Genomic DNA, 19,550 nt, shown 5'->3' with positions numbered 1-19,550 from the left:
CCCACTTTTGAACTTCCTCATTGTCCATCTCCTTCATAGATCTTGTGGATCTGGGGTTTTGATGCAGATGCAGTTTTGTCCTTCAGTCTTAATTTTCATCAAAAATTTGTCACCTCATGTACTTGTAGACTTAACATTGCACACAGTACTTGAGTCCCAAAATTACATATTTTTTTTTAAATTCAGTCTGGAAAAAACAAAAAGGAAAAATAAAAAGTTAAACTAAGCAGATGAAAAATCCTACCATTTCATGCAAAATGAGTAAACATATTCAAGATGGTATAAAACATGGGGAAAAATGAAGTATAGGAAATCTTAGCATTTGGCTTCAGTCAACCACTTTGCTAATTGCCAAGTGAACTCCGTACATGGTTGGCATTTAATGATTTGAGAATGAATCACAATCAGCTTTCCCTTTCAGGTTGATCAATACTACTTAGTTATTAAAGAATACAGGAGATTCTTTTTTCTTTTCTTTTGAGCCAAAGTATATTATTTTCACATAATATGCCCATATTTCTTGAACCCTAGTTATATAAAATATTAGTATTTCTGCCAAGGTTATCATGATGATTGTACTAAATAGCTCTTTTTATTAGTTTGCAGGCTGAAATCATCAGTCAGCTTTCTTACTCGACCAGATCGACCAAACCTTGCTTATCATAAACTAAAAGGCAGGAATCCAGGGGTTATTTTCCTTCCAGGCCTTAATTCAAATATGAATGGTCTGAAAGCAACTGCCCTTGAAGATTTCTGCAACTCTCTAGGTCATGCCTTCATCAGGTACATTCAGAGCATTGTTCTTGAGAAAATGAAACTAGGGTCAGGGGTTGGGGGAAGGGGTTTTAACACAAATGTGCAAACTTTGGCATTTGGATTAGAACGCATGCTGTGCTGTACACAAGCTAAGAAGTGTTCTTCTTCCATTTCAAATGTAGGATTTCTGTCTGTAGTGAGACTGAGGTAATTCAGGAGAATGTATTCTGAAAGGAATTCAGACAAGTCTGATAAATTTCTGTAGTCTAGCCAGTGCTATGTGTTACATTAAGGCTATAGGCACAAAAATGAAAAAGAAAGGACCTGGAGTTCTAATTTTTTTTGAAGTTACCACTATAAGCGTGTTCTGAACAGCTAAATCTTACTAAGTTACGCAGTGTCTTCTGTGGTTTTAGAAGAACATGGACATGCTTGGTGATACTCTGCTTTGATGGACTAGGTTGAATGCTGAGTTTCATAAGTCTTTGTATTTGAGTATAGCGTTTGAAAGAGAGTTTGTACATTTTAAAAATACTTTAAAGTTGAAGTATTTTGGAGTTTTTGTCTGTAAGGGAGATTCTTTGGGAAATATCCTGGTAAATTTGGATATTGTTATATCAAATGCTAAGAGAATGCTGCATCACTTAGTTGCATATGTTGTGTTTAAACCTCTTTTCATGTGATTTCTGATGCTAGTGATATGCAAGTAAGAAAATTTTGAATTTCATTAACAGTACTGTTTAGTTAGCTTCCCTGTTGCTGTAGACAGTACTATGACTTTCATTTTGATGGTTACATTTTCAGATTTGATTATACAGGATGTGGAAGTTCGGATGGAAAATTTGAGGAGTGTACAATTGGGACATGGAGAAAAGATGTTCTGTCTATACTGGATGAACTTACAGATGGACCACAGGTTATATTTTATTTTTAAGTATAGAATGCTTTTTGTCCCCAAGGTGGAGCATTAATCAAAAATATGCTATAATAGATCTGGTCAACAGTAGCCTCTGTTTAAACACAGACACCTGCTCATTTTGAAGGTGAATCATTTGAGAGGTCATATTTGTAGGACCTCTTTTGCAAGCAGGTAGATCACAAAATCATGGAAACATGGGTTGGCAGGACCTGCTGGAGGTCGTTTATCAAAGCGTCCTACTCCGAGCAGGGCTGTTATCCCAGGAAGTCTGAGGAAGCCTCATGGTGGAGGTTCCACCTGACGGGGGATAGGGCACTGTTCCAGTGTGGCGCAGCCCTCTTCATCAAAAAGTGTGTCACTGTACCATGCTGATGGGTTAATTAAAGGATTTGCCGGAATGTTACAATTTAAGATACTCTATATGATAAAATAGCTTTAAAAAAAGAGTCAGCAGAAGCAGCATTTGACTTCTTCACTTACTTTAGAAATGCCTGTGAGAAACTTGAAATCTCCTGCAACCTGGAAATACCTAATACTGTGTTTAAAACCATTTTGTATTATGAACTGCTTCTGTTGACCTCTTTCACTGCACTGAGCCTTTACCAGGTGCATTTATTTTAAGAAAGAAACATAAAGTATGCAGGTGATACTTAATTGTTTCAACTCTCATTTTGTTTACAGTGTTTCAGTCTCAGACAGCAATAACCAGCAATGCCAAACAAAAAGAATAATAAAATACCAGATCCTGTGATGCTTACTCAGGCAAAATTTCACTGGAGGTGACAGCAGTTCTGCCTGGGTAAGGACAGCAGGATTATGCCCAAGGTTTAAGTAGTTGAACAAAATGAAAACTGGAAGAAAAATACTTAATATCCATTTCCTGTAAAATAGTATCTTATTTTCTTTCTTTTTCAGATTCTGGTGGGCTCCAGCTTGGGTGGATGGCTGATGCTTCATGCTGCAATAGCACGCCCAGATAAAGTAGCTGCTCTAGTCGGAGTAGCTGTAGCAGCAGACCATCTTGTAACAACTTTTAAGCACCTTCCCCTGGAGGTAAAGGTTGATGGTTGGCTTTTGTGCAATCTAAAAATCTGTCAAGCATTTAATAAATTTATGTTGTTCAAACTGTACTTTTCCCGCAAGTCTTGCAGTAAGTTTTCTGTGTTTGTGGTGGAGGTAAGCTGAAAATTTACATTAATCTGAAAGTGTGCTTCTGGTGCTTCTGATATGAAGCTAGTGTGAGCACTGCCTAGAATGTGTTTATATTACTGTGGCATATAGGACGTGAAGTCAGGTCCCTGCTGTTCAGCAGTCCATTAGATTTCAGTGGTGAATGTCTTACATTTGCATTCAAATTGGATCTTTGTGCTTTCAAGGATGGAGAAGTAGCTGCTAAAGTAGTTGAGATGACATTGGGTGAGATGAGGCTGACATAGGTTGTGTATGTAGAAAGGGAATTCTTCAGATTGCTGTGTTTGTAAAGACTGTAAGATTTAGATGGTGGGAAGTCTCTTTCTCGGTTACTTCCTTGATGATGATATTGTCCAGTCTTCCGGAAAGTAAATCAGGTGTTATAATGTGACAAATAAATATGGCAATAAATAACTTATACTTTAGAATAATTAAAATATTTACCTGATATTTTTTTTTCCCCCTAAGGCACTTCATAGTGTCAATATTGCTACTTAACACTAAGGTAAGATTCTGGAAATAGAGTATTTAGACACAGCTATTGTGGCAAAGACTGAAAAGACTGATCACTGGAAAATTCCTTCTTCCTAGGATTCTCCTTGTTTGAGGTTTGGTGAACTGATTGAAGCCAGAGAGACTTACTGTTCGTGGTGGCTATACATCTTTTTCTTTCTGATAGATTCTGGCTGAGAAACTTAATTTCATTGGTGACTCCTAACTAGATTATTTTGCAGGAGAGACGTACGGAGTAGCTTTTGTGACTTGGTGGGGGTTTGCCTTCTGAGATGCTGGAAGGCGAACAGGAATATACCTTCTCTGCTAATAAAAATTACCAAAGTTAAATTTTACGCCTGGCGAAGTTTTGCTGCGTTTGGAACAGAAATAAGTTGAGGCATTCTAAAGAACTTGTAACATCTGTCTTGTCTATTCTTTGCTCTCTTTTTTTTCTTTAATAGGCACAAAAGGAAATAGAAGAAAAAGGTGAATGGAAGTTTCCAACGAAGTACGATGAGAAAGGATATTACTCCTTGACATATGATTTAATCAGAGAAGCAGAAAATCACTGTGTACTAAACAGTCCTATTCCTATAACATGTCCCATACGACTTATTCATGGCATGAAGGATGACGTTGTCCCTTGGCAGATCTCTATGCAAGTTGCTGATCGTGTTTTGAGCAAAGATGTGGATGTTATCCTCCGCAAAACTGGCCAACATCGGATGAGTGAGAAGGAGGATACAAAACTTCTTGTGAATACCATTGATGATTTAATTGACAAGCTGGCAACACTAGCATAAGCTGCAGAGTAGGATAAGTGCATGAACTCTACACCTGATTCTTCCATGAGTAGCAGAAATCCTGTTCTTAACAAGATGATGCCAGGCCTGTGACTATCACAGTAGGAATTGAGCTTTATCTGCTATTTCTGTACCTCTGTTTTGTAAATACAGGTATTCTATTAATGCTTCATTTGCACAGACAGTCCAAAATGTGAAGGAGTGCTGCTGTTGTGTTCAGAACCTCTCCTTCACCACTTAACTTTTTTTGCAAGCTTCCTACTCTTTTGTACTTGAAATGTTGATTCATTTTTGTTACTGTTGGCTTGTACAGTAAAACTTTAATTTCCCACGTCTTTGACACCTTTTCAGTATCGTCCTTTTGCTGTAACATTCTTGTATCTTATGTCTGAAACCATCTGTGCAAGGCAAAATACAACTGAAGGGTTCGCTAAAGTTACTGTTAGTAGAAATAGTGAATACCATGAAGCATAATAAACAGATTTCAGATAAATTATTGTAGTGTTCTTAAGTATTGTTAAAATTGAAGAGTGGAAGGCACACCTTGACAGTGTGCTTGGGGCACTACGTAAGGAAGAAGTGAACTTCTAAGAACGCAGGGCCTCCAAGTGCATGTAGAGCTCTTCTATCTATACTTATCAGTAGGATTTATGTCCTCTTCTCCAGGTTGTCTTTTTGTAATAGTTAATTTGTGGGTCTGCTGTTAAGGGAACAATGGATAATCTTGGTGTAAACTGAAACTGGATCAATACAGTGACTCTCTTACAGTAACTTCTTTAAAGTAGGGAGTACAGCACCGTAGGGCATCACTGCCTCTTTTCTGTGACTTGGGAACTGTAGATTCCTAGGAAAAGTGTCTTCCAGAGTTAAGCATTTGAGGTACATGAGTGCAAGCCTGAAAACTTGTAAATGACGCTTGATAGTTGGATAATTCTTGTAACATAAATCCATAGAATTTAATAGTAAATGGATTTAATTGCAAATGTCACTGTTACCTGGGTTTTGTCCAAAAATACCGTGCCATTAATACACTTGAAAGAGAGAGAGGAACTTAGGTGAGAGGCTGGAATTAGTTCAGGCTGGCCTTAATATGAAACATTGGTCAAAAGTATATCATTGCTTCTGGCTTTATTATTTTAAGTAGTAAATAGCATCACTATTGCTACCTTTAAAAGACTGAAGCTCCTGGGGATAAGGAATTTCTAGAGAGTTTGTCGTTTTCAGTGTTAGCATCGTCAGTAGAAGTACGTTGTATAGAGCTTTGCTGAGGTAGTGGTTTTTAATTAAACCACGAAAAACTAAAAAAACCAAAGCCAACAACAAACCAAAAACCCACTAAATTTCGGATGAGTTCCTGTGAAGTACAGTTTTATTTAGGCTTCAATACTGCAAAAAACAAGAAGCTGTGATGTAAAAAAAATAAATTCTGGTATGAGAATGAAAAAAAGGGCTCTAGTTTAGATGCAAACCTTCTAATTCAAGTGTACCGATTCCCTCCCTCAATTGATCTAGATCGGGATACTTGTTTGAGGAATTACAACATTCCATGAAATCTTGTTTCTGACTGTTTCTGTTGCTAGAGTAACTTTTTTCTGTCTGTATGAATATGCAATTCACTACTTTCTTAAGCTTTAAAATCTCTTAAATGTGTATTTTACTTTTGAGAAAAATTAGTTCAGGTAATTTATGCAAATTGCTCGGCCGTTTCCGTTGCTGAAGGTTGGGCTGTGTTCATGTATTGTTAATTGTGGTCTTTATGTGTATTCATGTGACTTGCATCCGGTAAAACCTGAAAAATAGTTTTTTGTGAGTTTTGAAGACACAATCAAAACAAAATTAAGTTACTTCAAAACTTTCTGCTGCTAGCTTACCTATGACAATTTTTTACCCCGCTTCTGTGATATCTCTTTGATTGCTTTGTCTCTTAATGGAAGAAAAAGTTGAAAAAAAGTGGACTGCAGTAATTCCAAACTAGTTAATTTTAATTAAGGCCCAAAGTTACCAATTGTGATAGATGTACTTTTTGTTCACATATATTAAAGTTATTTCAGTAGCTGAAGAGTTTTGAGCTGGTTTTTTGAATTGGGAGTTATACCTGTAAACATTCAATTTAACTGTAATACTTCAGACAGGGAAAAGTCTTTATACGTCTGCGTAAACTGTAGTTGTATATTGCTTTTGAAAGAATTGCATTGTATTAATTCAAAGCTTCACCTTAGCCTTTATTAATAATTGATATTCTATGGATAAGGTCTTCTTGTTACAATGCCTTAGAGCAAGATAGCTGAAAGCAAATTTGAAGGGGAGCAGTTGTGTGAGTAGTTTTCAGGGTTTGGTTTTTTTGTTTGTTTATTTGTTTTTCTTGTTTGGTGTCGTGGTTTTTTTTTTTCCTGTTATTGTGCTGTAATAACATCAGGTGGGAGAAGGCAGCATAACAGGCTTCACACAATTGTTGAGGATACAAAACTGCAGCATCAGTTGCTCAAACCCCAGCATTACTGAAACTTAGTCCTAGGGAGGTTTGGGGTTTTTTTTGCATGCCACTTGTTTTGTAGTTCTCTCTGTTTTCCTTCTCTGCTTCCTAAATGGAGATTAGCGGTAGCATTTGCATTACAGGTACACCCCAGATTTGCTACACACAGTGTAAATGCAAAGGCAGAGATGGTACTTTCTTCATAAATTCCAGATGGTATTTTGAGGTTCAGTGAATGCTAGTGCCCTTCTCTCTGTATGCACTTAGCATTTTCTAAATTCAGTCTGTATTCCTTAAACATGAAGAGGTGGCTCTGAGGTAGACCTTACACAGACAGACTTTTCCCTCTAACTTTACCACATTTTCCTTGTGTTTATGCTGGTAATTACCAGCATTTTGATTTCTCTCAACTTGGCACATTCAAATGCCTGAAAGAAAGGGTAGATGATAACCAGGGAGATCCACATTCTACCTGTGAGTAGCTCTTCACCTGTCGGGAGGTTTTGACAGTCTTGAATGATGTAATGTTCACGTGCTATGGTGTCATTCTGATTCGGTACTGTGTTTTGTCCCCTGAGTTAATGCCTGTGGCATCTCTTTCATCTTTGCCAGTAGGTGCCTAGATAGTGAATTATTTTCAATATTAGTCATGTTTAAAAACAAATATTTCTTTCCTCTGTAGAAATACTGTATTAAACTAGGTTATTGCATATTTGGAAAGCTCTGCGTGGTGCAAATTTTTAAAATCCTTTGTAATGAATTCTTACGTTCTAGGTTTTTTCTTTTTTTTATGGACTTCTAATTTGCTGCCAAATACACGGTATGATTTGTGAATATATAACATACATTTCTTCAACAATAAGCTTGGTTCTCACGAAACGATCAGTGTCTTATGCTTTCAAATTTACCAACTCTTATCTTGTGCTGCCTGGCAGGGAGGTGTGGCCTTCTTCAAGTCCCTCAATCTACACTTAATTATTTTCAGTAGCACTGTTAGCTGAAGTTGTTAGCACTGTCATTGTCTTTCACTTGTGGCAGGTCTGAAAATGACTTTGGGGCTCATCTGTCACCGAGTGTAGGACGGATGTGTTGGGGCTGACACTGCTGTCACAGTACAAGGGAGCTCTGGACACTAACCGAGCAACTTGGCTGCTTGTGGTGTTGATCTTGATCAAACAATACTAGTTGAATAAGCACCTCAAGGTATTTGTCTTACATGTGATACTTAAACTACATAATGTTAACTCCTGCTGAGGAGTTACAGTCATTCGAGTTTCATGAGTAAATAACAAAAAGCTTTTATAGCTAGGCAGGAAACTTGATTAGTGTATAATACCAAAAAAGCGGGTAATGGTTTTAATTAAAAAGAAACAAAAGTATTACCAGATGATCTCAACTGTTCCTAGGCCTTACCAAGATTTTCATTTCAGATCTGTTGCAAAATCAAACTACCTGAGCCTTAACTTGTGGAACAAGCTATCCCGCCTTCTAAAAAGGAAGGAAATGGTGAGGCATGCTTTCCTGTCTTTGGGATTAAACTCTGCAATAGACCAGTAGAGAAAGCATCTCTAAAACTTATTCAGTTTGTTTCCTAATAAACAGTGCTCTTATTCTGTGTGTATTGAGCTGTACTAATGCAGTTTTATATACATGTGTTTTTATCTTGTCAAGTATTTTACTTGTTCTGTCTCTTCTGTTGGTTGGCTTTGTACTACACACGAGCTGGTTGTTTTGGTTTTTTGAATTAAATGGTATTAAGTGTTTCATGTAGTTTCAGTTTAGCTAACTTGTTTTCTTTTGCATCAACACTAAATGCAAACAAAGCTCTGTTCACAAAAAACCCTCGTGGTATAGGCCTTAGAAGAACTGCCTCCTGCTGTTTCATTTTTATGTTAATTTTAGTTACGTGCTCTCTTGGACACGCCGTTATTCAATGGGGCTAAAAGATTTATGGTACCATACTTTTCATATCAAATTAAAACGTGCTTAGAGAGAAACTTCCAGCCAGCTCTGTGTCTGCAGCTGCTCAAATGTTTTCAATGATGCAGTCCTACTGCAATACAGAGTTACGTTTTCTGAACCAGTGTCTTGGTCAGAGTCACTACATTAGGTCTGCCCTTGTCATTTCTCCTTGGCCCCTATCCCCTCCTCGGGGGGGGGGGGGGGGGGGGGGGGGGAGCAAAAAAAAGGAAGGAAAATAGTATCCTGGGAATAATTAGATTGAAACTTCCTTTTTTTTTTTTTAGTTGCTCAGTTGTGCTGTTACAGAGAGGCCTACCTTACCCTTTCAGAGTTGGTGTTTTGTTTTTTTTTTTAAGTGCTAAAAAAATCATGTTAAAGATAAAAGCTTCCCTGGGAATAGAAGAGGATTATGTGTTTCACCTGTCTGTAACATCAGCTATCTCTGCTTTCAGCTGATGTACAAATTCAGTCAGATGTGTGAGAATGTAGAGTTTCACTAAAGCTTGGTGAAAAATTAACAACTATATAAGGAACGCATACAGAAATACCAAAAATCAGTGCACTCTGCCCCTTCCACCCTTGTTCTTGAGCCCAGCGGGGGCAGGAAAGGCAGAGGGAACTCAGCTATTCTGTTTAATAGCAAGTGGCTTGCTGTGTACATGGTTTTAATGCCACTGTGCATGTTGCTTTTCTCCTGGCAGGTATTTTCTAGGGGAAGAGATTACTGTATCGGTTGGGAGGAAGGGACAGAGATGAAGGACAAAAATACACTGCTCACAGATTTACTGCTCATAGGTCAGTTTTTATAGCTCAGATTTACTTTGTGGCTATAGGACCTCATCTCTCTTCAATATGTATTTGCCTAGAACAGAAGGATGTTAGTTACAGCCTTGACCACGTTATGCATAAATCTAAATTACAGGACCTATTGCAATCTAGTTGCAGGCTTGACCTTGTATTTCTCTTTCAAGTCCTGCATATGTATGTTACATGGTCCAATGCTTCTATTCCGTTACAGAGAAATTGGCGTCCTCCGTATGACACAGTAATTGTAGCTTGTGATCTGCTCACAGGTGAGGAATAGACATGTTCTCAGCCTGCTACAGTGTCTTGAGTTGTGTTTGGCAAGGACCTTTGGCTTGCTCTGCATTTATATTTGGAATGAAAAGCAAATGACAGCTGCTAAAACTTCCAGTCACTTTGTTCTGAAACTAAAATACAAATGTAAAATGTTTTTAGGCTAGCACGTGAAAGGTTGTGTTCTTTTTGGGCCTTCTGACCCGCACGATGTTGACAGCTTGCCTCCCACGTGGCAACATGAGAAGGTCACTGCTGCCTGTCTGGGTGGAAGCAGGTGTTTGTATCTGTGGCAAAGGTATGCTGAACAATAGCACACTTAAAGGTTGGATCGATGTAAATGGCCTGCCCAGACTTTGGTGCTGGAAAAGCAATCCCTGAAGGACAGGGGCTGCCTGGGATCAGGTCTGGGCCTTATGAGAGTCCTCTCCTTTGCTTCTGTATTGAATATCATTTGCTGGCAGACAGTGTGCCAGCGTGTGCCAGTCCTGAGGACAGTAACTCTTGAAACAAGTTCCTGACAGCAGAGCTAAATCCCTAATCATAAGAAGCAGCATTTATTTAGTTAGGGAATTTGATCCTTGTTTGTCTGTTTGTAAATCTTGCTGTCTGTTTTGACCTGTGTTTCAGGGAAATAAAGATGTTGCTTCTTTTCTGTAATGTGTAATTTTCAAACCAAGGTAGTTCTCGAAAGGTATTGTTTTGCTGGGGACAGATAAAAAAATTGATATGATGAAATGTGTTGATTTTCTTTCAAGGAGTCTGTCAATCCAGTATAAGATTTACAAGATCCTGAGAATTAAAATACACAGTTTACACCCAAGGTCATCTTGAATGTTGGGAGTGCTGGCAATTACATCCACAGGAGTTGGTTTCCAATGGTAAGTGGTAACTGTTTCTGCTGGCAAGCTGCCTGGAAGGTGGTCAATGACTTGCGAATCCCAGAAAAGCTTCTGGTCGTGGCAGCCTTAGGAGCTGCCTTGTTCTGCAGACCAGAGTGTCAGTGCATTCTGTTCTGTCCCACAAATAGGAATGTCCTTCCTTCCTGAATTACTTCGCTTTCAATCTCAAATTTGAGATGTTCAGGCTGTGCACTTGCTTGGGGCTTAATACTTCAGAGCTGGCAAAGAAACCCTTTTGCAGGTAGAAGAGAAGATACTTTCTTAAGTTAGCACTTTTTGTCTTCGAGGCTCTCTAGATTTTAGATTTCAAATTAATGGAGAAGTTAGAATTTTTACAATTAACGTTTTCCCCTGGTTCTGGTATCTCTGCCACTCGGTTTGCACAGTTAAAAAGATGGCAATATTCATTAGCATCCTCTCTGCGACCCTGAAAAGCTTGATATCACAACATAGGCGTATGTGCAGGGAGCATCTTTGAGCAGCACTTGAGAAGTTTCCTTGTGAAGGGAGGTGCTGTAAACTGTTCTACAGCTTTGGAAAAATTTCATGATGTGGTTTTGGTTTTTTGTGTTTTTTGTTGTTTTTTTGGTGGTTTTTTTTTTTTTTTTTAACTTAGTTATGAAAGTTCCATTATTGCATGGTAGCAGATCAGGGAAATGGAGCCTGGACTTCCCAGTTATTCTAATGGCTGGATAGCTTTGTCTGATAGGAATCGACCCAGCTTACTTTGAAAGATACTGCTTTGGGATGGCTGAAGTACCAGGCTCTTTCTAAGGAGTGAGTTGGGAATAGCAAATCTAACAAAGGTTCAGGGTTGCTCTGTAGCAGGTAAGTTTTACTTTTCCTTCTGTGTTCCATTTGGAAGACTCTGAAAGCTATTGAGTTACTCTGGATCTAAACGTGGGTAGTGAGCTAATTAATGTTGGTTTTGTTGTTGTTGGCAGTATTTGCTTATGGATTTACAAAGATTTTTAAATGTATGGGGTAATAGTGTGATTATCTAAAAGCGTAAGATGAGCCATAGTGTTTACAGGCATGAAATCCTACTTCAAGTATTGGAGCTTCATCTCTGTTTTTAGTCATAAGTCCCAATCTTGTGTTATCAAGAAGAATAAAAGGAAAAAACCATCGGAAGCCTTAGGTGATGCCTGAATAGTAGTACCTTTGCTGCTGAAAACTTGCCCCTTTCTTCCACATCACATTTCTAGCCATCAGGCTTTAATGTGCCTGTGTCCAACAGAAGGAGCTCAAGTTCCTTCAGCTCTTTGCTTTGCAGCCATATGTGCTTGCCACTTCTTAGCTCCCGGTTTTGATGAGCTAAACAGATAATCCTTCTGAATTGATTACTGTAAAGGCTCTGATTCTCAACCCTTGGTTACTGGAGTGACTATTTGAATTTACTTCATTCTTTCACCACTTTTTCTGGAGAGTGATTGTCAGAACTGGATATGATATTCCCATTGCTGTTGCACCTCCCACGTTTTATTTGGCCAAGCCCTTCTTACCCAGTGGCTGTGCCCACCTGCTTATCATCCATCACCTTCTGCAGTTTTTTTTTAACATCTGCTTTTTCGTAGGACAGAGTGCTACATTCTGAAAAGCACTTTTCTGACGATGGCTAGGCTTTGGCTGCAATGAGACACATTTTTGCCTGCTTCCAGGTAGACTGCTTTCAAGGAGTTTTCTTTATCTTTGTTGTTTACTCGTCACAGCTCACATGCGCTGGGATCTTCTTAGGAGTCTGGGCTTTTTTTGTGGCTTCTAATAACATATTAAATAGTGCAAGCCTGGGAACACATTCTTGTACGAACTGAATAAAAATATACACAATTATTAATGAGTTTTCAGTTGCAGTTATATTATAGGACCTACTAGTTAGCCAGCTTTAATCTCTTTAATGTGTCATGTTGTTTCAGAATCAGTTCAGTTCCCTAATTAACATGTCGGGCAGTAGCCAGCTCTGATGCACTACAGAGCTTTTAGTAAATTGCATCAACACTATCGCTTAAAAAAAAAAAAACTATTCCATTGCTTTTCCCAGGATTGGTGGCACAGAAGCAGGCCTATGATTTGATTAATCGTACTTTGGAAATATTGGTGGGGGGCTGGCGTTTTTCCAATCCTCTGCAGCTTTCCTGGTTTTTGAAGCCTTATTAAAAATTGATATTGATGGACAAGCTTGCTTTTCAGCTTTCACAGCATGGAATGGTCCCTTGAGAACAGGTTGCATAGTCAACATCTGTGAAGGTGGAGACCTCTGCTCTGCAGCTTAGGGGAGTTAAATTAACCATCCCTGCCCCCAAGTTAGGAAACGGGGTCGAAGACTGATGCAAAGGTAGGTGGCTTTCATGAAATCTCATTGCCAGTGAGCACTGCACACCTTGGTGTGACCAGAAACAGCCAAGCAGCCTAGGTAGCTCCCTTCTAAACAGAAGAACGCAAAAAGATCTGAAAGTGCAAAATAAAGCTTCTTATTCTTTGTGGGACTGGCCACAGAGTTTAAAGCCTGGCCCTTAACAGTTGCTTGAATGGAAGACATGAAATTCATGTACTGCCTTTTACTGTTACAGCTGCAGTTTACTCCTCCTCTGATCTCCAGGCTTGGTTTGCAGTCTTGTTTCCTGCGCATTTGCTGTGCCTTCAACAGCGTGTTCGCTGGGATGGAAAGTCCTCAAGTGGTGGCCCTGTCACGTAGCGTGCTCTGAGTTATGCAATCACATATTTCATAGGGTTTTAAAACTACCAGTGCAGAGAAGAGAAAGCACTAAATGATATGCCTGTGGAGGACAACAATGAATTAGGTCATCTATTAAATTTTTCATCTCTTGAATCCGCTCAGGCCCAGCAGCATCCAAAGCAGTATAAATCTGAGAATTCGTGGTCTTAAAATGAGAAAGTAATGGATGAAGAGACCATTATGACATAGATATACAAAAAGCTATATTCTTCCCGCCCCCCCCCCCCTTTTTTTTTTCTTTTTAAATGCAGCAGAAGGACTTTTGTTGGTAAAGCTGATTGTGAATCCACCTCAGGTTTATCAGCCTCCTTTCATATCAAGCTGAACACAAATCATTTCCCAAAAAGGAACTGTTTCATAGCAGGGTGGGTAATACGGCATGGATGAAAGACAGGACAAAGTCTGGTGCAACTTGGAGAGAAGCAAAATTATTTTATTTAATAAAGGAGAAATCTGTACAAATCAGACCAGAAGGAAAGTCTCTTGTCTTAACTCTCCTTCTCTCCCCTCCCACCACTGCGGTGGTATAATCAGAATTTAAACTACTGTACATGGGCGTAGCTCCCTTGCTATCACTGGAGGTGTGCTGACTCATACCAGCGGAAAATATGCTCCTTGTGCTTTATAGTAGGTTTGCTAGTTTTTGGTGATTTCCCCCTGTTTTTAGTGGTTCAAGTTGTTTTCTTGGGACACTATTGCACTATTTATGCTTACTATATATACTAATGATAGGGTGATAATAATATTCTACTACCTGCCTTCTCTTCCTTGACTTTTCAGCCTGGTGTCCTCTTGTTGAAACTTTTTATCGGCACTTGAACAAGGGAGTGGAGAAATTCTTTTTCATGCTCTAAGCCTGTTAGCATCGTGATGCAGAACAGGGAGAAAAAGGTTTTGCTTCTGCTTTGTGATTAAAAATAAACGGGATGTGTAGTAATTTCTGTTACCTTTGTCTAACAGAGTGAATTCTGGTGAAGTCCCTCTGTTTGTATTTCTAACTCTCTGGTGCTGGGATGCTTGGCGCAGTTTGGGTTGATGCAGCCTAGGAGGAGTAAAGCTGAGCCTGTGCAGCGCAAGGCTGAGCAAACGTGCATGAAAACAGACTGCAGATGGGCGAGATAAACAGGATCCCCAGGCTGCGACTGAGTAGGCAGGCCTCTTTAATGGCTCTTAGCAACGCCCCTGCTTTGACCCTCCTCATATGTGAGGAAAATCAAATCAATACACTGTTCTTCAAACCACGATGCTGCAGCAGCAGCAGAGCATTGTGGCAGCCTTCATCTCGTAAATTCATCAACGCTTTTCAGTTTGCTGATCTCTGGATATCCATCCCTGCATCTCTGCTGAGGAAGACCCTGACTGCATCTTTAATCGGATTGCTTGAGCTCCCATGTACAACCTTCCTCTTATTAGCAAGTATTAGGTAGGCAATTTTAAAGTGCTTTTGGATTTGCAGGCAGCTTTAACATTGATCTGACCACTGTCTTGTACTCTCTGTAAACATAGCAGAAGCCTCTCTTTAAAACCTACTCTGTTTTAAATCTTGCTTTTCTTCTGGTTTTGTGGTTGGGCAGGGGGGGACTGCTGGTTTTTTCCTTCTTTTTTTAAAAAAAAAGATGTTGTAGCTGATTTGTGCTTTTGGAAAAGGATATTCCCTCGTTGATCCCTCCCCTGTTCTGCTGAACAGCTATAACCGGTGCCATACAGTTATTTTCAGTGTTGACGAACATCTGTTCAACTGTCTAACGTATAGGGCAGGCTGCTCACTCTTTTATTCTTTAATTTTCTGGTGCGTACTTCACAGCTGCAGATCAGGACTCTACCCACTAAGTAAGTTCTGCTTTGGTTCCAGAGATGGCTAACAGAGGACCAAGCTATGGCTTAAGCCGAGAAGTTCAGGAAAAGATTGAACAGAAATATGACCCGGAATTAGAGTCTAGGCTGGTGAACTGGATTATTGTACAGTGCGGAGAACAGATAGAGCACCCTCCTCCTGGAAGGCAACATTTTCAGACCTGGTTGATGGATGGAACGGTAAGTGTTTTGTCCAGTTCCATACTTGCATGGGTTTATATGCACAGTGTCCTTATTTTCTGTCTTCGTCTAGCTGAATTGGCCAGAGCTCATGGCCAGTGCATAAATAGATATCTTAGCGTCTGATTTATTTCCTTTTGACCAGGCACCTTAATCTCAGAAGATAATTATTCTACTAGTGCACTGGGATTAGCACAGTATTTAGGATTCTTATGAGTCATGCCTGTTATATATAAGTGTGACTCATTCCTTCAGCACCTTTTCTCATGCAGTTAAATGAGATCTGTTTTAAAATCGGATGCATGCTTTTCGCCTTAAGAATTAATCAGTGTTGGCAGGGAAAGGTGAAGAGATGTAGACAATTTGAAGGATTGGATTATGTCATAACTGTTTTCTTTTTGGGAATAATTCTGTAGCTGAAACATTGTATTCCATTGGTTTATTGAACAACAGGCAGATGCTGCTGTTTGCAGTGGGCTGTAAGAATAAGCTAATCGTTGAATTTCTGCCAAAGTGAATTTAACAATATTTCAATTGACATTGCTTATTTTTTTTTTTGGCTCGGGCATGTGGTTTCTTCTCTGTCAGCTGTTACATAACCTTTACCAGTGATTGCTTTGTTGTCTCTGGCAGATTAGGATTTATATGGTCAGGCAATTGCCATGGGTTAATGAAAGTTTTAATGTATTTCTAATATACTTTGATTATTCACTTCTTTGTTTTTAATTGAAGAAATTAGGTCCCTGACAGAAACTGGCCAGGTCCAAAGCATTTTGCAGCATCATTTCTTGTGCAGAAATTGCCTTCTAGTTTGGTGACTGCTTTCTAATTTTGTTTCTGTATTTATCTCTCAGCTGTTATGCAAGTTAATAAACAGTTTACATCCAAAGGGAAATGAGCCCATTGCAAAGATCTCTGAATCAAAAATGGCTTTCAAGCAGATGGAACAAATTTCTCAGTTCTTAAAAGCTGCTGAAATCTACGGAGTAAGAACAACAGATATTTTCCAGACAGTGGATTTATGGGAAGGTAAAAATAATAAACTGGAAGTCAGCTTGCAGTCTTCATTTCACTTTGCTTTGATGTGTTGTAATGGTGCATTTTGTCTAAGGCATATTCTGTAATGTAATTATCTTTTGTTTCTGTTTGCCTTACCTCATTACCATGTTCTTCCGGCAGTGCATTATCTCCTCTGAGGGATTTATATTGCCCTGAGGGCATAACGGAGCCTTTCCAAGCTTATGTGTTATCCAAAAGCCCATCATTCTGACAGAAATCCACAGACCTAATAAAACAAATGTTCTCTATGCTAATTATTTCCATGTAAATAGCTTCTAATAGCAAATATGGAAACCCCTTATTTTCTGATGACAAGATTTTATTGCAGTTTTCAAATTAAGCAAAGCTTAAATTAGAGCTATAAAATACATTCCCAGGAGCATATGTGCCTCTGTGGAGCTTATGAGGGCTCATGTATGACTAGTGAGAAGCAAAACTCACTGCTAACACTGTGTTAGCTGAGCATCTCTCTTTAAGGATACACTCTTATAAAAGAGGTCACTATGGCAACAGCAAAAAAATTCAGAGTGCCTGTGTGGTTTTGCAGTAACCCAGGTGAAGGCTATCTCCATCCCATGCTCGAAACAGAAACTGTGTGTTCTAGTCCCTGAAGAGCTGTGTCATTTTTTTGTTCATACGGCTGGTTTTGCCCACCTCTGTGGTGATGCATCTCTTCCTGGTGCTCTGAGCAAATGCGCTGTATACCCTGCATCTCTCTGGACGAGGTGATGCAAAACGCTTAATGTGAGGGCTCAGAGCAAGGACAGCTGCAGGGTAGTGAAAGGGTCAAAAATCTACTCTGAGAATGAAACGGTGGAAAGAGGAAAACAGTCTGTTGAGAAAGCTGGTCGGCATAGTTTGTGTAGGAACACACATGGAGCAAAAAACAGTGGGGTCTCTTTTCACAGGCTGTTGGGATACATGGGAGAGATCGCTCCTCTGAAGGACAGCTTGAGGAATGAAAGACTAGGGAGCTCTTTGTGGATGGGCTGGAAGGGAAGGATGTACTGCCAGCTGGAGTTACTGGGAGCTGTAATGTTCTCAGGGTGCCAGATTTGCTTGATAAATCCTACCTTTGGGCACAAGGGCAGGATTGTTTCTTCCAGTTTAGTCTTTAGTGTTTCATTCAATCTACCTTTAAATGTCTTAAATGAAGGGATTGTCACTTTGCTGGAGTAACACTCTCCCCCTCCCCAGCCTAGCAGGCTGTTGAAAGAGAAGCTCCATCTATCTTGTGAGGGATGATAACAGCTCGTTTCAGATGCTGTTCTTTGCAGTCTTTTGCATCTCATAGTGGCTTCACGCCATGCAAATGAAAGTGTGGTACATTGATCCTTACAATGACAAGAACTTCAGGGCAAAAAGCTCCTAATGATGGTGGCTCTCTCCTCGTTTCTCTTCCTTTCACTCATCACCTTTTCTCAACAGATGTAAGGGAAAAAGTTAGTAGCTTGCAGAGGACTGGAAGTCCAAACACAACTCGCAACCTAGAAGGGAGACATACAAGACTTTTCTCCACTGTTATTTTAGGACTTCCCAAAACTTACCTGTGTTTCCTCACTTTCCCATTCCCTTTTCATCCCTTCTTCTGCTCATTTCAGTGCTGAGATGAAACAGTATGTCTCTCCAGCGGCGAGTCACTGCAAGCTTTTTGTGTCTAACCGTAACTCTGACCTCTAGCATCTGTGCTGCTCCAGGGCTGAATCATCTGAACCTGGATGCATTAGCTGGAGAGAAAAGACAGTCTCTTTTTCTCTATTTTGTAATTACAGTGCTCCTACACTTCAGGTCATAATCTCTTTAGACAGAGAAGAGATGTTGGTGTATGTTTATGAAAAGTATGTGTGACTGAAAAACAGCTCTCCTCTGGCACTAATTGTTTTCCGCAAGCTTTTGCTTTGAAATTCTTAGTAATCATTAACGGAAATGTTTTAGGATGCAATCTGCTGTTGGCTGTTTCAAACTCACTCAGTCCATCTGGTGCATTTTTCTTCGTCTCTGCGACTTCTTGGTCCAGGAGAAGTGTTGCCTCTCTTTCGGTCCTTTCTTACTTAAATGTACTGGGCTGAGCAGCGTTCCCTAATCCATGCCCAAGATACTATGTTCACTGTTTTTTACAGATACTTCCCCAGTATATTTCCAGGCAGGCAAGAGGCAGCTGTACCTCTGAGTATTTGTTCAACCTTTACCAAAAAGCATTTCAGGAATACTGTACAGAGCAGTTCTCTCTCTTTGGGTTTGAACCTTCTCCTTTCTAGACCTGGAGAAGGCAACCTTCCAGGCAGGTTTCGCCCAAAGAGAAAAGCTTAGCATAAGTGAGCAGAAGCCCCATCCTCCTTGTACGGGCAGTGCCAAGATCCTCTACGAGGCTGTGCTATTCAAGGCACACTGCAGAGGACACTGACGACGCAGTAGAAATGCCGTCGGCGTGGGTCCCTGCAGCGTGATTCAGGGAGGCTGAGGTTGAGGGCCGGGCAGGCAGCCCACGTGGCTGTCATTGAGCCGAGGGAAGGCACTGACCGCAGTTTTCTGCAATGCCAGAGTAAAGCCTGGCTTCAGAGAACGCATATTATCCCTCTGTCGGGTGACCGCAGTGTTAGGTGACTTCCTCAGTGGAAATTTAAAATTTTTTCACAGCTCTTTTTATGCTGAGCACTGAGCCCCTTGTATTCTTTGCCGGAAGAGGGCAAATGTCACAAGACCACATGGATTTAGGGCAGCATTCCTCACGTGCAGCAAGGAGGGATGGATAGCATCCTGCAGAGCAAAGCCGGGCCGCGGCTTTGTTTTGTCATGTGGCACTGGGCTCCCACTCGGTCTGTTTTTCCCCTGCAGCGTCTCCCACTCACCACCGACAAATAAAGCAGAGCTCAGTGCGGGGTGGGGGGGGGGCTGCCAGATGGCTCCGTGAGGCCGAGCGTCATATTTTGCTACCCGTCTTTTGTTTCTTTTTCTTTTTTTCTGCACTTGCCGTCATTATTCAGCTCATTTGCTCTTAAATCCTTCTTCGCATCCCTTTTCATCCCAGGCAGTCACCGCACCCCTTGTTCTACGGGAGGCATCCCAAGGACGTTGCATGTGGCATCTGTTACCAGCATATGGTACATCTGCTGCTTCAGGGAGCTCTGAGTGGTTCTGACCC

At 40.2% G+C, this 19,550-nt stretch overlaps 2 protein-coding genes across 4 annotated transcripts in view; both read left to right on the top strand.

The window, feature by feature from the left end:
* Positions 1 to 586: 586 nt before the first annotated feature.
* ABHD10 (abhydrolase domain containing 10) lies at positions 587 to 4,164 on the top strand (the record flags this gene model as incomplete). The annotated part of the gene is made up of 4 exons (XM_009695463.1): positions 587 to 783; positions 1,561 to 1,672; positions 2,591 to 2,728; positions 3,823 to 4,164. Coding segments are annotated over 4 exons (789 nt in total), but the record flags the coding sequence as incomplete, so codon positions are not given.
* A 10,190-nt stretch (positions 4,165 to 14,354) lies between these two features.
* TAGLN3 (transgelin 3) overlaps positions 14,355 to 19,550 on the top strand; it is an 11,811-nt gene continuing 6,615 nt past the window's right edge. The window contains exons 1-4 of one of the 3 annotated variants that reach the window (XM_009695461.1): positions 14,410 to 14,465; positions 14,623 to 14,738; positions 15,168 to 15,349; positions 16,204 to 16,378. In XM_009695461.1, the coding sequence (XP_009693763.1) occupies positions 15,170 to 15,349; positions 16,204 to 16,378 (355 nt within the window). In that variant the 5' untranslated portion in view covers positions 14,410 to 14,465; positions 14,623 to 14,738; positions 15,168 to 15,169. Of the gene's footprint in view, positions 14,739 to 15,002; positions 15,350 to 16,203; positions 16,379 to 19,550 lie in introns of those variants that run through there. The other 2 variants (XM_009695459.1, XM_009695460.1) reach the window with 2 other exon arrangements.

This window comes from Cariama cristata, unplaced genomic scaffold, assembly GCF_000690535.1.
Source record: "Cariama cristata isolate BGI_N322 unplaced genomic scaffold, ASM69053v1 scaffold852, whole genome shotgun sequence".
NCBI classification, from domain to species: domain Eukaryota; kingdom Metazoa; phylum Chordata; class Aves; order Cariamiformes; family Cariamidae; genus Cariama; species Cariama cristata.
This window is presented reverse-complemented; position numbering and strand designations above follow the sequence as displayed.